At 55.0% G+C, this 16,791-nt stretch overlaps 1 protein-coding gene across 5 annotated transcripts in view; it reads left to right on the forward strand.

The window, feature by feature from the left end:
- The first annotated feature begins 9,911 nt into the window (after nucleotides 1-9,911).
- Bahcc1 (BAH domain and coiled-coil containing 1) overlaps nucleotides 9,912-16,791 on the forward strand; it is a 61,165-nt gene continuing 54,285 nt past the window's right edge. For 2 of the 5 annotated variants that reach the window (XM_063270197.1, XM_063270198.1), the window contains exons 1-2: nucleotides 9,915-10,121; nucleotides 13,876-14,273. In XM_063270197.1, coding sequence (XP_063126267.1) covers nucleotides 14,093-14,273 — 181 coding nt within the window. In that variant the 5' untranslated portion in view covers nucleotides 9,915-10,121; nucleotides 13,876-14,092. Of the gene's footprint in view, nucleotides 10,122-13,875; nucleotides 14,274-16,791 lie in introns of all 5 variants that reach the window. The other 3 variants (XM_063270200.1, XM_063270201.1, XM_063270199.1) reach the window with 3 other exon arrangements.

A 16,791-nucleotide genomic window follows, 5' to 3' on the forward strand; every position in this document is an offset into this window, starting at 1 on the left:
CACCTTGTGTATAGGATAGTTAGATGGTATAGTTCCTAGGGTCCTTGGAACTATTGATTCAGAAGTGAACTATTACAGTCTGAGTTCCCAGGGTCCCAGTGTCAATGGGACTCTAATCCTTCACTAACAATGCAGGAAGAACAATGACACTTCCTAAACCAGGTTCACAACTGCCATTTATCATCCAGCCTCCATTAAGCCTTCCCCACCCCTCTTCCTCCAGGAAGTCCTCTAGGACTGATCCACAACCCACAAGGCCCTCTGTAGGTGGGTCCTTCCTTTATCAAGAACGAGGCTCTGCCTGTCTGCTCAATGCCGGGAATGGGGCCTTTTTCTCTAGATGACCAAGAATTCTCAGGAGGCATGGCTAGTCAGACCAGACTACGTTTCTGTTGCCAGCACAGAAACCTGAAGGGAAGCTAAGTAGCTCCTGGGTGCCTTAGGCAGATCCTTCACTCCTTAAGGCTGGCTACAGTCACTTTAACAGAAAATACGACTTCAGCAACATTGTTTCAGACCTTGGACTTCAAGCTGGATTTTCAACTCTCCTGCCTGCCCCAGGCACACGGCTAGGGAGACTGTACAACCAATATCTGTTTAAGAGTAAACCAAAGCCAAAAAGCCAAAAAAGCCGGCAGTTCTTGTTCTGAGGCCCACTGATCCTCTGGTCCCGTGGTCACCACGGGGTGTGGGTTCGGACAAAGCCGTGTTCATCGAAGCCCTGGGCCTGATGACAGTGGCACAAGGACCCCATTCTCTACTGTCCCCAGCTGTGTCCCCTCCCCCAGCGGGCCTGACATCAGAAGCTCTGGGCCAGACATCCTGGGAGCCCCCACCCTTGGGGCCGGGCTCAGCTGCAGGCACTCAGGGAAATTCACAAGGGAGCTGGCTGGGAATAGGCGTGTGTGTGTGTGTGTGTGTGTGTGTGTGTGTGTGTAGGTGTGTGTGTGTGTGTGTAGGTGTGTGTGTGTGTGTAGGTGTGTGTGTGTGTGTAGGTGTGTGTGTGTGTGTGTGTGTGTGTGTGTGCGCACGCATGGGAGTGTATCCTGCATGAACAGTGCAGCAGCTGCGGTAGGCTCCTCTGTCCACAGCAGGAAGCCGCCTGCATTTTTACAACCGATTTTTGAACCTAAGAGTTGAGGTTCCTTTCCAGCCTATTAAATGTAACCTTGTTGGTTTCAAGCCAATCTGACCCTTTGGAATCTGGCTTCCAGAATCACATTGTGCATTAGCTATGCCTCCAGATTCAGACAGGGAGAGCTGCCCTGCCGGGCTTTATCCCAGTGACTGGACAGGGTGCCTTCTGAGGGGCTAACCCAGGAGAATGGACTTCTGGTACATTCTTCCTGGGTGTGGTGGCCCAAAACACCTAATGCTGGTCTCAAGGCCCGCCGCATTTCTGGTCCTGGCTCTCAAGGCAAAAGGCGGCATTCCATGAGTGTCAGGACCTGAAGACCAGCTAATCCTTGCCCTCCTGTTTTGTGGAAGAACCCAGGATCTATATATCCAGGTCCTGGGTGAGGTCAACTTATTTGGTGACTGTAAAATGGACATCATCTTCATCCTCTTGCTGGATGAGTCCTCACAAATGTAGAGGTTCTCATAGGTCAGAGAAGGGAGCATGTGTGAGTTGGCTCAAGCTTCATCCCCTGGAGTTCAGGGCCGCTCCCACTGAAAGCTCAGACCTTAGCCAGCCATGCCAACACAACCTAGGTGGTGGCACCTATCCTGAAGCATCTAAGTAATGTGTGGCCCAAGGTGGCTGGGCCTAGGTTTCTCCTCTGGGTCCCTAGGGCATTGTCCTAGCATCTTCTTGGAATGACCTCCTTCTAGACACTGACAAAGGCTAGAAGAAAGGCGGCTCCTTTAAGGACAGTTTTGTGTCTTGTGCTGGAGGCGATCCTTGCACCTTGGGGGCCATGCAGCAATAAATGGAGAGGTGTGGGTGCACATGGCCACGGTGGGGACAGGCGCTCTCCTCTGGATGGGGTGTTCCTGGGAGCCTGGGCTTGGGAGAGCACAAGAGATGTTCTGGAGCCTCCGCTCGCTCGGGCATTCCACTCAGGCGCCTGGCTCTGAAATCCCACCAGAAATGCGGCTGCGAGAGGGCAGGCCGCTAAAGTGTCGTGGTCCTCTAGCCTACCCGTATTGAGAAGCCAGGTGGAAAGAAGCCTCTGACCCAGAGCTCTAGACCTCAGGCAACCGCGGCCTTCCTCCGGTTCCAACCCCCTCCTCGAAAGCGCCAAGAGCGGGCGTGGAAGAGAAAGAGATTAGATTTCGCTCCCCTCTCATCAATTTTCTGTTTAATGTCACCAGGCCTCATTGTGGGAGAGGGAGCACGTCACCCAGGCTATAAATTTGTGGTTATAGTGCCTCCGGCCGCTTTTCTCCTCTCCGGGACAGGGGATGTCTGCGAGCAAGTGGGGATACCCGCGCCCGCCTGATCCTTCTCCGGATGCGGGTCCCGGGGCGGCTAGCTTCACAAGATCCGCGATGGCTCCGGGGCCGTGGCACTTCCGAACAGCTTTTGTTTCTGACTCCGACATAGAGGCTTTGGTTTTTGTTTTGTTTTGTTTTTTACGCCCACCTCAGGAGGCTTTTCTTGTTTGCATCTGAAAATCCTGCTACTTAAAAACCTGGTAAGAAGACAGCTACCCTGTCCCCCCAGTTGTGTCTGCACTTCTGGCAGGAAGGGAAGCAGCCAGTGTCCTCCTGCTGGATTCCCAGTGGGCGCGGGGACTGATTCAGGGATATGCAGGGTAAGGCACAGAGCTTTGTAAGCGCATTTGTGCCTGCCCGAGTGGAGCATGCCAGAAAGTGAGTGGGGGAACCTGGGGTTCAGGGCTGGTCGCAGGGCAGGTCTCTCTCGCCATCCTGGCTTCTGGTGAAATCATCCCGAGAGTTTCCTTTTGGAACCACTTGTGGAAACCTCCCTTGGTTGGGGAGTTAGCACCTCAGCTGATATTGATGCCTGAGAACCAGGGTGGAATGAATATGTTTTCGTAGAGGTCAGGGGGATAAAAAATGGATCAATCGACTGATTTTTAATTTAATGGATCAACTGTCCTGCTAACAGAAGAGGAAGTGGACACACCACACTCCAGCCGGAAGCCAGCACTCAGGAGGCCCAGCTGCCTCCAGGTTTGAGGAGACAGGGCTTTGCCACAGGCCCTGCCACTCTGTGGGAGCTTTGAGGGACATTTTATTTTATTTATAAGCATTACAAGTAACCAGGCCAAGGGCTCAATTATGCCCAGAAATTAGGGAGAAGGTGCAAAGTGTCTGTCTCACCTTACTGGTTCCCTCCCAGGATGGGGGGGTCTTCTGCTGGGTGTGGAAAAGGCAGAGAGCCCCAAAGCAAGACAGGTGAGTCCTGTGGTTGTGGGTTTTCCTAACTAGGGACCTTCTGTGGGGCAGAAATGGTGGTGAGGAAGTCAGGCCAAAGCTGGCTTTTCCCAGTATGAGGGCTTGGAAGAAACAGAGTGACTGGATCCTGCAAACCCTGGGCCTGGAGGTCAGCAAAGCTAGATCAAAGGAATCCCTGACACCCAGCCTGCACCTCTTCCTTCAGGACTAGAAGAAGCTGGAGCATCCTCAGGTTTACCTGCAACTGTGAAATCATGCAACAGAAATCTGGCTCCGGAGACTCAGTCCAGACAAACCCTGCCGTTTGACCCGTGTGAACAACATCTGCACAGTTGAGATCTGTAACCCTACAGTCACTATCCTTCCCTCAAAGCCAGGCTACAGCTAGCAGTGGAAGCAGGTGTTCTTGTGGGCTTGAAGCCATCTCTACATTGGGGACGTACCTGGAAACACACACACACACACACACACACACCACCACCACCACCACCACCACCACCACCACCACCACCACCACCACCACCACCACCACCACACGTGGACTGACCAGGCACTTGTTTCTAAGCAGGGTCACTTTTTCAGCCACTCAGCCACCCTGACCCATCCTTGAGAGTCTCTCTGATCACCCAGGCTTTCCCTCCTGGGCTCCCATAGTCATGGGAGGTGAGGGTGGGAGAGTACAGAGGGTACTTCTGCCCTGCCAAGTAGACTGAGGGCTATCTGGATCAGCCTCACAGGAAAACAAATCACTCCTTATTTAGGCGGACCCCCAAAGCTGTCCTAACATGCCTCCAAAGCCAACCCTGTTTGTTCCTCCAGAACCTTCCCAGGCTTAGGAGAAGCCTTCGGTGAAGAGACCTAGGAGGCTGGAGTTGTTGAGCTCTGGGGTATGGGGTATCTTCCACCTCCCCTGATCCCCTTTAGTACTGACATCACACTATCACTAGTAAAAGGGCCTGGAGAGGCCTGGTGATAGATGCTTCTGCCCTTTATGAAAATCACTTTAATTTACCCCAGATGGGTCTCCTCACTGATAACCTCACGCAACAAGCCCTCTGAATTATGCTTTCCGTGTGAACACACCAGGTTATATTTAGCCACAAATTACGACTGTGTTTAACAAGCACCTTTCCTGGGCATGGAGGGGGCTGAGCAGCCTCCTGACCTGGTTGGAGGAAATCGGGCAACAACAGAATTTAAACCTCCCTGGGAGGAAGGGAAGCCGTTTATCTGACTTCAAAGTGGTCTGGGGCTTCTCTCCTTGCTTTTTAAAACTTAGAAGCAGGTCTGAAGCTCTGTCTGCGTCCTTGAAGGGAAAACCTGTGCCTCCCACAGGGGTCCCTCCGGCCTGAGCCAGCTTCAATTTAGCAAAGCTCCAGGCTTGGTTTGGAGCTGTGTCAGGGAAATGCCTTGGGGAGGATGTTGGCTACGGGCACACCTGGCCTCCAGAGGTGTGTGGAGAAGAGAGGACTCACCAGGATCCTGCAGTTCTTCCCTTTCTGCTTCTGTGTTTTGCCCCTTACCTGGGCCTCAGCCCAGACTCCAGTTGGAAGGGGGCAGGAGCCCACAGATCAGTTCAACACCTCCTGTTCCCTCACCTCTGTGGCCAGCTAAATAGATGGGCTCTGTTTGAAAGTTCTGTTCTCGAGGCGGGTGGGGGTGGGGGTGGGGAGAAGCCCATTTACCTTTCGACAGGCACCCCCACTCTCTTCTCTCATTCTCAGGCATGGAACACCAAGCAGAACACACGTATGGGGACAGAACTGAGGGCTTGGCCACACTCAGACCCTTCTCCACAGTATTCCTTCCCTGACCTCAGTAGTGCTTCTAGGAAGACCCTGGGATGACTGAGAAGGCTCAGGGAAGGAGTAAGGATCTGAGACCTCCTCTTCCAACCGGTACCAAGGGGAGGCTTTGGAATTGTAACCCTTTGAGAAGAAGGGTGTGTGTGTGTATGTATATATGTATATGTGTACACACACACACACACACACACACACACACACATATATATATATATGGTATCTTAATGCCCCAACTATCCCTTCAAATCCTGATTCTAGACTGAGATTACAATTTGGCTATCATCTCCCTGAGGGAGGAATATCAGGCCCTACCCAGGCCCTCCTGTTCCCCGACTTTCTCCAGCTTGGATCCAACCTGCATGCAATTGTACTGCTCACGTACAAACCCTCTCCCTCCAGGTCCCCTGCCCCTCTAGATCCAGAACCGTAGTGTAGCTCTCAGGCTCCAGCCTTGGGTCCTGGCCTCTGGACTTGGCCCTTTCACTTCTGGTGGGAAGAATTAAGAGTCAATTTTTTTGTCGTCAAGAAATTGTTTCTAATTTGCCCTCTGACTAATGGCCCAGGGAACAATGGAGAGACACCCAACACACAATTACCCCGCAGAGCAGTTGCCGCTGTTCTCTGGCCCAAGCAGGCATTTACAATTTTATGTAACTTGAGATACACCCCCACCCCCTTGTATTAAAAAGTGATTATTTATTCAATGAGTTCACACAGTAGGCTCTCTGTCATTTGGGAGCTGGGAGGCCTAGGCCTGCTTCCAGCCTCCTGCCTTCTAAGGGCAGTGGGGGAATGCTGGGGGAGGTACCGGGGTTTGTGGGTAATGGGCTGCCCCGCTACCGGGTTAGTCAGTCGTAATTGAGGGTGCTTGTACATGTGTGACGTGTGTCAGTGTGTTGTGAGATTTAAACTGTCTTTTTAAATTACATTTATTTATTTTTATGTGGGCCTGCATGCTGTGCTGCCTGGCCTGCCTGTTCCAAGAGTCAGTTCACTCCTCCTACCACGGGAGTAACCAGGAGGTCCCGGGATCTAACTCAGGTGTTTGGCGTGATTCGAGGCTCCAAACATTTTGCGGTATACATACACATGATGTGTGAGCCCACAGAATGCGCATGTAGACAGAACACATGTCCAAAACTGCACAAGTGTTCACGGGGGCGCGCGCGCACGTGCACACACACACACACACACACACACACACACACACACACACACACACACGCTATTGCTTGATGAAGTCTGATGTGTGAGCAGCACATCTGCCTACGTAGGGTATCCCCAGCCTAGAGGAAACCACGAAGGGAATCCGACAGGCTAAGGAGGTGGCTGGTGCATCCAGAAGCCATTGTGCCCTGGGCTAGCAACTGGGCGTCTGTGGCTGCAGCATTAATAAGGTACAATTTTTTAAAACTTTGGGTGACATACTGAGACGCCAGTGCAAAAGCTGACCTATGGCTTATAGCCGTGTCTCCTCTCCTCTTTCTAACCCTCCCTGCTCCTTTCCCTCTAGACCCAGCAGCTCCCCAACTAAGGGTTATGACCCCTTTGGCAAACCTCTATCTCCAAAAATAGTTACACTGAAGATTCATATAACAGTAGCAAAATCGCAGTTATGAAGTAGCAACGAAAATAACTTTATGGTTGAGGGTCACTACAACACGAGGAACTGTATTAAAGGGTCGCAGCACTCGGAAGGGTGAGAACCACTGCTCTAGGAGGACCCCGATCCTCACGCCTTGTTCTTCTAAAATGAAAAACATTTGTTAGTTTTGGATAGCAGGAAGTCAAGGAGGAAACCAGGATGGTTTGCTCCGAGCAGATAGCGAGCCCAGCCAGACATGCCCGGGCCCGCCCGGGAGGCCGAGCCTTGTGAGAGGAACACGGGAGCTTATTTTGGTCTTGTGGAACTGCCGGGGGCTGTGCGCCCGCGCTGGGCAGCTGCCAGCCTCTGGCGGCATCCAGAGGCGCGTCGGCAGCTATTCGCTGTAACAACTATTTTGAAACAGTATTGAGCGAAGGAGGAAAAAGGCCACTAGACTTTAGTGAATGCTGAGGTTACAGAGGACGCAGAGGTGGGAGAGAGACAGCGAGGAGCCCAGGCCTTTCACACCCCGGGGGGGGGGGTGAAGCTCTCAGGGATGTGAGACCACACAGAACCGGGGCTGGGGTGTGTGGACACAGCACATGGCGGGGGTTGGAGACAAATCCTCACGGCCAACTTTTAGGGATCCGGAGGTGCCGATCCCCAAGATTCTAAACCGGCTTGAGGAGGGAAAGAAACCTCGCGTTCTCCAGTCTAGCAGCAGGCCTGGGTGCGGATGGATTACCGGTGGGCCCTTCCGACTGCCTCCAACTGCCCAGTAGGGCTAGATCTCAAGCTCTGGGTTCTTTCCGGCCCGGCCTAAGGGACCCGGGTTACGCAAAATGGAAGGGTGGGTGCGGAGCTGTCTAGGCGCGCCCCTCCCCCACACCGGCCTTCCGGGTCCCCTCGGAGGATCGCCACGCCGTTGTCCTCGTAGGATCCAATTCTTTTCCTCTCTTCTCTTTTTCTTTTCTTTTTTTTTTTGTTTTTTTTTTTTGAGGGGACGGATGGGATGGAGGGGATGCGTTAAATGGGGAGATCGATATTAAGATCCCCGGATCAATAAACAAAATCAGTGAAAGAAAATAACGAGGAACTCGAATTTCAAGCACTCAGAAAATCCGCGGCTTGCAAGGGATGCTTACACCAACCGAGAACAGGGGCGCTCGCGTCCGGGGGCCTCCGGTTGCCAGCAGCGGTTTCTCCCGAGCCGGGAAGCTCCTCTGTGTGCGTACGAAGCGGGACACAGCTGCCCGCCGCCGGAGGGACCGGAATAACGGGGCTCACCTCAGGCGAAGCCCGGCCCGAATTCGCCGCCGGGTCCCCACCGAGCCGGAGTCTGCGCCCATCCTGCACAGGGCGGCGGGATTCAAACGCGTACTGGATAGAGGAGCGCTGATCGGATCTCCAGGAGATGCGCCTCCCCGCAGCTCCTGCGCCCCGGCGCCTAGCGGCCACCGCGCAGACGAGGACTCAATCGCGGGCTGACCTCGGGTCTCCACCCCGCAGTCAGGCTCGTCTATCTAGTCCGGAGAGCTGCGGAGACCCGGGCTTACCTGGGACGGGCGCCGGCCGAAGCCGGATCCCTAGCAAGGGGGAAATCCCGGAGTTCCCGCCCGCCACCCCCATCCTCCCAGGTCAGCGCGGCCCGCAGGGGGCCAGGCCAGCCCGGCAGTGCGCCCGCTTCCCCTTTCTCTTCAGATGCCTTTGATCCCCGGGCTCTCCGCCGCACCTCGGCTCGGGAGCTGCCTGGGTCGGCCCGCGGGGATCCTGGAAACCGTCCCCGGTTTATCTCCTTTCATCAAGCGGCCTTGGGCAGCCTTGAAACCGCGGAGCCAGTAATTGCTTTTTTCAGGGGGCCCGGTGCGGACTGGATAACAGCCAATCAGCGCCTTGTTTACACTTAGTGATGGACAGCCGGCTGGCAGAGTGCCAACCAATCATGACCGTTTCGCAGAAGCGAGGGAGGCGGGGAAAGAGAGGAGACCACAGGTCTCAGGTTTAACTCCTTTGTGTCCACGCAGGGGAGAGACTGGAAAAATCCAAAGGAATATCGCTGTGTCGTTTGGCATCTACTTAAATATACCCCCCCACCCCCAAGCACACACAGAAAAAGAGAAGCAGAAATTATGTATTCATCGCCACTAAGACATCACCTCTACTTCTTGAGAATAAATAACATTTGGGTAGGCAACCAAATCCTAACCGAAATATTTGCTTGCAGAATATTTTAAAAAGCGGTTTGATTCTGATTATGATAAAAGAGAATTGTTTAGAGGCTGCTTCCCATTGTAGAGAGAATTTTGCGAATGTGCAGGGACAGGCACTGAGAAATGCTAAGCATGGTTTTTCACACCATGACAACCACCCCTAAAATTACCAAGTGAAGATATTTTTAAAATGTAGGGGTCGATAGAAAAAGCAAATCCTTATCTCGGAAATGGAGCCTCGGTTTTTCACTTCGATGGTTGCTGCTCCGCAAAGTGTGTCGGAGGGAGATAATAATTGAGCGGACAGAGAGATGGCTGAAGAAGAAAGGTACATCTGCCTCTTAGGCAGGAGGAGGAAGGGCATTTATGGAGCCTTGTGGGCGTGCCTCAGGCCGAAGCGTATTCCTACTTTGGGCGGGGGGCGCCTGGGAGTGGAGGTACAGCGGGGCAATTCGGAAATCCGCGCTTGGAAGTTGGGCCTACGTGTAGGAGGTTCCGCCACCTGCCAGACAGACCCTCGGTATGGACAGGGCATCTGGTTTACAGCATGAGGCTATTTCTTCTATTTCTTCCTTTCTATTCTGTGCAAACAAACAAACAAAAAAACCCAAACGTTACACCTGACAAATTATAGAAAAATAAAACCCCAAAATCTCCCCTGGACACGGACACGCGCTCTCACTCCCGGGTGCTCCTCTCCCGCCCTGCGCCACCACATTCCCATTCAGCAGCAATGATCTGCGCAAAGGAGCTGCGCAGTCGCTGGGCTTGAATTAGGCGCCATCAGGCTTGGTAGTAGCCCTGCTGCTCCCTGATTGGCAGCTCCCTGGCCCGGCGCCAGCCTATTGGGAGGCCTGTTTACGCCGAATGAGTGGCACGAGCTCAGGGCCGTGGAGGGCCGAGCGGCCAATCAGCGCTCCGGCTGCTCCGGGCTGAGTGGCACGAGCTTATTAGTATGCAGGGCCCGTGGCTCGCCGCGCCGGGCTGCAGGTTTGAGAGCCGCTCTGGATGGGCTCGCTAGAGTCGTTGTTGTGGAAGCCGTGCATTCACAGTGCAACAGTCAGCACATTGAAAATACCAATAGGAATACAAACCAAAGTCACATTTACTGATTTAATTGTATTGCATTCAATTGTATCCAGGAAACAGCCTCCAGTAAGTAACTCAAATTGCTTTCATTTTAAATTTTTTTTGTATTTTTATTATTTTATTATTTTGGTTTTTGGGGGTTTACATTTTTTAAGCAGAAGAAATTCAGGATTGTGATGTTAAGAAATAATAGAGCTTCCCTTTTAAAATCCGTTATGCTGTTGAAAGGCTTTTTTTAAAAAAAAAAAGATGGACTGTATATATGAGTACGATATTATTTTTCCTCTGAAAAATTTTATCGATCGGTTTAAAATTCCCCCTGTAATGCGTCCTTGCTTTGCTCTGAGCGCTTGTTGTCTCGATCGACACCCTGCATTAAAAATAAATTATCGAGACAGGACAGAGACCGCCAAGCTTCGTTCAGCAAGAGCCTCGCGGGTAGCCCCGAATGGGCAAATAGTGATAGCTCAGCTCTGGAGGAACCGCGGGCGAACCCCAATTATTTGCTCCCCCATCTTACTCCCCTCCCCCAGCAATCTTGAATGGGATCCGCCCGGTCGTTCTGTGGCGCAGGGAACGGTCGGCTCTCCGTGGCCACGGTCGTTGCTTTCCGGGCCTCCGTGAGGGGACAGGAGATTAGAGGGGTACTGGCAGGTTTTCAGGTTCCGCTCCCCACAGACTTAATTCTTTTCAGAACATTTCCTTCCCCCCCCCCTTCTGGAAGAGTTGGGGTGGAGGAGGGGGGCTGAGCAGTGGGGCGTCTTCATGCGGTGCCTTGTGGGCAGCACGCGGGCTCAGGCCACGACCCGCGTGGCGTGGTCCGGGGACCGGTTCATCCCCCAGAGCGGGGGTCTTGCAACACCCAGTCCCCCGTTCCTATCTGGGCTGATGGGGGGGAGGGCGTTTCGCAGGGAGCGGGTTGTGTAGCGACGCTGGAGCCCTTCGCTCCCGGCGCGCTCTTGGCTACGGCCTGGCCTTGCAGGCCCCATTGCGCCCACCCGCGAGGGAAACTCGGCAGGAGGGAGCCCACGGACCCCAGAGCTTGGCCTCCACCGGAGGACAAAGGCGTCTCAGACCCGGCGTTTAGATGCGAAATTTGAAAACAAAGCAAACCTTGAGCTGGGGGTACGAGTGCTGGCCTAGCCTCGGGAGGGACCGCAGTTCTGGGGGTCACGCCCAGCCACCCGGGGGAGGATTTCTGGGGTTCGGGTTCTTTAGAGGTGCTCTTGTCGGCTACTCTCCGGCCGCGCGCGGCTCTCTGCCCGCTGCCACTGTTCCAATCCTGCCCGGGGTCCATTGCGGTGTCCTGACCCGGGGTTGGGCTCTGGGAGGCCTCGGAGTCTCCGGACTCGGCGAACTGCTGCCCCTCAGCTTCCGGCCGCGGTTCTCGGACTCTGGCCTCAGCTTCTGCCCTTCCTGGCTCCGTTTGGAGCCGGGTCTCCCAGGCCCAGGGCGCGAGCAGACCGGGGCGGCGCAGTAGCTCTCGGGCAGGACGGAACACAAAGAAAAGTCCCCTCCAGTTTGGCCAGAAGCACAGCGGCGGGTACCGGAGGCATAACCCACCCCTTGTTTGCGTAGAAAGTCTAGCAGGCTTGTGAGAAAGGCACGGACAAGCCGGCGATCGGCCCGCAGGGGGTGGAGAGGAAGGCTGCTGCGTGAGCTCAGAGCCCGCGTCCCGAGAATCGCGGGCAGCCCCCACTTTCGCTCCTACTTTGAAATGTCTTACTGGGGGTGGGGGCCCAGAACAAAAGCCCAGCGCACACGACACCCCCGGAGACCGTCGCGAAGCCTTGTATCGCGCGCGCAGCCTCCGACCCAACTTCGGCCCTCGGCGCCTTTGAAGCCGCAGGTTCCTGACCTCCCTCCCCTTCCTCCTTTCCCTTTGTCCTGCCCGGCGCCCTCCGGGGTTCGAGAGGCGCCGGCCTGGGTAGGGGCACGCAAGTCCCTCTCCAGCCCTGGGCAGCCCCTCCCCTAACCCCGGCGCCTTCTGCGCCTCGGCCCTGCTCGAGCCTTCATCGCCTTGGCTATCGCCGAGTAGGCCCAGCGCGAATTATTTGTTGTACCCGGGGAGAGTGAAGCTCCCCAGAGGGAAGAGAGCACCAAACCCCTTTGTATGCAGTTTGAGCACAAAGAGAAGTCTTTGTGTAGTCCCGTTTATTTACAATGCAAAATTCTCCGAATAAATATTAAAAAAGCTTATCAGCTGAGCAAATATGTATTCACTTAATACATTATGTTTTCGGTTATAGATTAAATCAGACACAAAATAGTGTGCAAATAAGACACTGTAGAACTCAGAGCATAAAATATAGCAATTTTAAATGGTATTTACGAAATAGAAAACATCTTAATCGCTTTGTTGTCACGGTGGGATGGCTTTTAAAAAGGTTTTGATTGTCTGCAAAGTTCACAGTTAAGAGTATCTCCGTTCTGTTGGAACCGAGACGAAGTGTTAAAACAATGCATATTTCGGAAATAAGGAGAGAAGTATTCGAAATGGAGGAGGGTCGAGAGACTTTGGTCGCACGTGCATGGTGGTTGTACAGTTTATTTCGCTTGCTCGGTTGCTCCTCTCGGAGTTTGAAATTGTCTCCGATTTCGCCCGGGAGCAGACTTCCGCGGTGGGAGGGGTAGAAGAAAAGGGAGAGGAGGGTCATTTTAAGCCAGCCCTGCCAGAGATGGGAATGGAAGACCCGAGGACCGAGGTCTGCTGGGACCCCGACGCAGGAGAAGGCTGAGCTGTGCTTGGTCTGTGCTCCTTCCCTGCAGGGTCGACCTAGGTGCCACGCGGGGAGAACAGCCTTGGTTAGGTGATCCCGAGCAGGCGCTGGATGGAGAAACATTGTGGCCGATTTGGGAGGCCCAGAGAAAACAATTTCTGACTCTCTGAGCCCCCTCCCCCCCAAACCCCCAATCCGCAGAGGAAGATCCTGGGCGAATTTGATTGGGGGGCGGGGTGATTGTTCCAGCCTCACCGGGAAGCTCCGGGCTCGGGGACAGCAGGCCAGGCACTGCGGCGTAGCGGCCCAGGTGATGCCGGCGGCGGTCGAGGGGTGCCCGGAGCCCAGGGGACGCCAGTCTGGGGTTGTGGCACAATGCTGGGGTGGGGGGGCGGTCCCACTGGTGCTGAGTGGGGGACGACATTCAAAAGAATGGACTGAAAGACGCATGGGGGGGATGGGAGAGAGGAGAAAAGGAAGGTTATTTAAAAAAGAACTCTTGAGTTACAATCAATAAAATTACTCGCTTAATTAGCATGGTTATTCGGTTAAGCGGAATGTAGTAAAAGCTGGACCTCAGAAAGACAGGCGGGGATGGGGGGGGCGAAGCGTGGACCCCGGGCTTTTTCCTCCGAGACACCTTTGGGCAGCGGGGGAGGGGAGAGGGTGTGCGTGTGTGTGTGAGTGTGTGTGTGTGTGTGTGTGCGCGCGCGTGCGAGTGTGCGTGATGGCTTCGCAGATTTGGGTTTTTATCACCCAGCGGAGCCAGCAGCCTCTTCGCAACGGCGCCTTCGCCGCAGGGACTCTCAGGGACCAGAAAGGGAAGCTGCGCGCAGCGCGGTTGGGTTGCCTCTGGCTCTTGCAGGCCAAGCGTGGCTCGGACGGTGCGTGTGTGCTCGCGGACCCGCGTGCAGGGCGGCTCCAATGACCCGGCGCGTAAGCGTGTGCAGTAGGGAGTCCTCCGAGCGCTCCCAGCCTCGCTGTCCGGTCTGGATGCCACACTGGTTGGCGCGCGAGGAGGGGGACCGTAGCAGGAGGGGCGGGTACCCCGGGCGAGAAGAACCCCCTAGTCACCGAGTCTCTTCTGCTTGCCTCTGCAGACCATGGACCTGCACGGCGGTCGCCGGCTCGGAGCGCGGCCGCCCGCGGAGAAGCCCAGTCCGCCGGTGTGCTGACCGGCTCGGCTGTCTGTGCCTCCGGTGACCCCGGACACCGCCTCCTGCGCGCCGCCCGCGCGCCGCCTGCACTCCCAGCCGTTCCCAGGCCCCGGCCACGCTGCTTGCTGGAGGCGGCGGCGGGCCGGGGCCGGGGCCCGGCATGGATGGCCGAGACTTTGCGCCGCCGCCGCCTCATTTGCTATCGGAGCGCGGGAGCCTGGGCCACCGCAGCGCCGCCGCCGCCGCGCGCCTCGCCCCCGCCGGCCCCGCCGCGCAACCGGCCGCGCATTTCCAGCCCGGAAAGTACTTCCCGTCGCCGCTGCCGATGGCTTCGCACACAGGTCAGTGTCCGGCCGGGGCGGGTGCGGTACGGGATGCCCTGCCGCAGCCGGCAACAGTGCCCAGTGCCAAGAGCGCCGGCTCCTCCGCTTTTCGGAGCTTCGGTTTCATTTCCCTGCGCAACGCCGAGCGGGCCGCGCTCACGGGCTTGCCCACGCCGCTTCCAGCAGTCTTTCCCGGGCTACCCCAGGTCACGCAGGGAAGCCCGAGAGCAGTCATCAAACCAAGCCTTCAACTCCTAGCCAACCTCCCCCACCACTTTCTGCAGAAGTAAATTCTGCGGAAGCCTCTTTTCTGCATTTTGCATTCACCTCGTTAAGACGTTCAGCGTCTGAGACACCGTGGCGCTTTCTGCAGGGACCGAACGACTGTGTGGCTGGGGGAGGGGGCCAGGGCGCGTCCGGCCCGCGGATTAGAGAGCCGTGTGCGCCCGGGGAGCGCTAATGGGAACTGCTAGTGTAAGACGAGAAAATCCTGTTTCTATATAAAGCCTTGAAGTGTCAGGGCGAGAATGGGTTTGCAGGGGATGCATGCGCTTTAACAAGTGCCTCTGGTATCCTGCTAACGCAGGGGCTAAGCGTGGCCCGAGTACGGACCGCACATCCCGCACCGCGGGAACTCAGAGCGGCGCTCTGCTCGGGATTTCGGTGCAGGCGAGTCCGGGCTCTTTAGCTTCAAGACCAGAGACCCTGTGCTGTTCTGATCATTCCCGACACGCCCCCGTGTTGCGGCCCACTGATGTCCCCTTCCCCAGGGGTCTGTCCTTGGTAGCGCTGACCCAATCTCTGGAGCGAAGCCGCAGCTGGCGGGGAAGTCACTGACCAGCGTGGGCGGAGCTGGGGGAGCCTAAGGGACTGCGCGTGGACCTGCCGGGTCACCCTCGCAGGTCGGCTTGCTTTTGTTTACAGTTTATTCTAAACATCAGAAATATTATTTGCTGCTTTATTTTTCAGTTTGGCAGTAACGGTTATTATTATTAGCTTGATGAACCGTGAATAGTAATAAAATTATATCTGCTTTAATGGGATTACAATTAGTGTGTGGATTAAAACGGATGGCAACGACAGGGCTAGAAGGGAAAATATTGGTAGGAAAGGCAGTCAAAAAGGAAAAAAATACCACATTTTCTTTTTTAAAAAAATCCTTGAAATTGCTTAATTACTAAAGGGCCTTCAGTTTTTCTGGCACGAGGTTAGTCTGAGTATGCAGCCCTGGGCTAGAGTGGCCAGCCTCCTGCTCGCGGTGAGCCCGCTTGCCTTTCCAGCTGGATCCTCAGCGAGGCTTTGCCTTCATCTCTGTGGCCCCCTTCTTTTTCTTTTCCTCTCCTTTCTCTCCATTTTTACCCCTTCTAGATTTATGGCTGGAAAGAGAAAGGAAAGTACTCGACTGATCAATTGATGAATTTAAAATATCTTTCCCCTATATCCTTGAGGTTATTGTCTATTCTTACCGATGCACCGAGATGCTGCCCACTCAGCTCTGGCCCATTGGGGAGGGGAGGGAAGACTTTGACGCGATGGTGGCGGCAGCAGGGTCAGTGCCCAGCTTCCCCACCAGCCTCAGCTTCTAGTGACAGTCTGCAGGGTTGAGGGTCTGAGGGATGCCTCTGCCCTCTTCCTCCAGTGTGCAGTGCCCTCCAGCCTGGTAGGTCATAGTGCTGCAGAGAGCAAGTTTCCACAGCAGTACCCAGGCTGGCTGGGGCTCTGCCCCTTGGGGGGCAGCTAGGCCAAACCCAGCTCCCTATCAGTTTGGGTCACTGCTGCCTCCTGCCCCCAACTCACCGACCGGCCCTTAGCCCAGTCAGCTCTTGGGCAGCAGCCATTTCTTCTTTTTTTCCCCCCGTGTTTCCAGATCTGGGTAATGCCCAGTCAGGTAGGAATGTGGCGAAGTGGCCTGGACCTTTGTCTTGCTCATGCTAACTTGGACCACGTGGTTCTTGGACTACAGGCCACAGAGAGCTGTGAGAAACTGTACCAGGTCTTAGTCTGTGACCCCACACTCTTCCTGGTTCCTGGGGGCCCTAGAGGGCTCCCTCTTTCAGTGCTGGAGGGGCCATGTGTCTCCTGCTTCCCAAGGCTCAGTTGTCATCCCCTTGGGCACCAGAGGAACCCATTGTGTTTGGAGATGCTGGACTGGGTCGCCATGGGAAGCCCAGCCGTGCTGTATGGGTCTGGAAGCCTTTTGCGACTGTTAAGAGCCAGGATAGCCAGAATCCCGCGTTCGTTTTTAGAATCTTGCTACACGTATTTTTAAAAACGGGAGTTATACTCAATTCCCCTGTACTTTAGCCTGCGTCTGTGTGGGTCCTCATTTAGAAAGAAAAAAAAAAGTTAAGGGATTTGCCTTTAGATCTTGAGTGTGGATTCCATGTGCGGATTTCCAAATGGCCACCTTCTTCTATTCTCCCTCTCCCTGTGGATGGCCTTGGCCCACAGGCCAAGGCTGCAGTAGTTCAGCCTGCCCCTCCCTGCCCCAACTGCTGAGCCGAGAGCAAAACTGCTGGGGAAGAATCTTCCCTGA

Source organism: Rattus norvegicus, chromosome 10, assembly GCF_036323735.1.
Source record: "Rattus norvegicus strain BN/NHsdMcwi chromosome 10, GRCr8, whole genome shotgun sequence".
Lineage (NCBI taxonomy): Eukaryota > Metazoa > Chordata > Mammalia > Rodentia > Muridae > Rattus > Rattus norvegicus.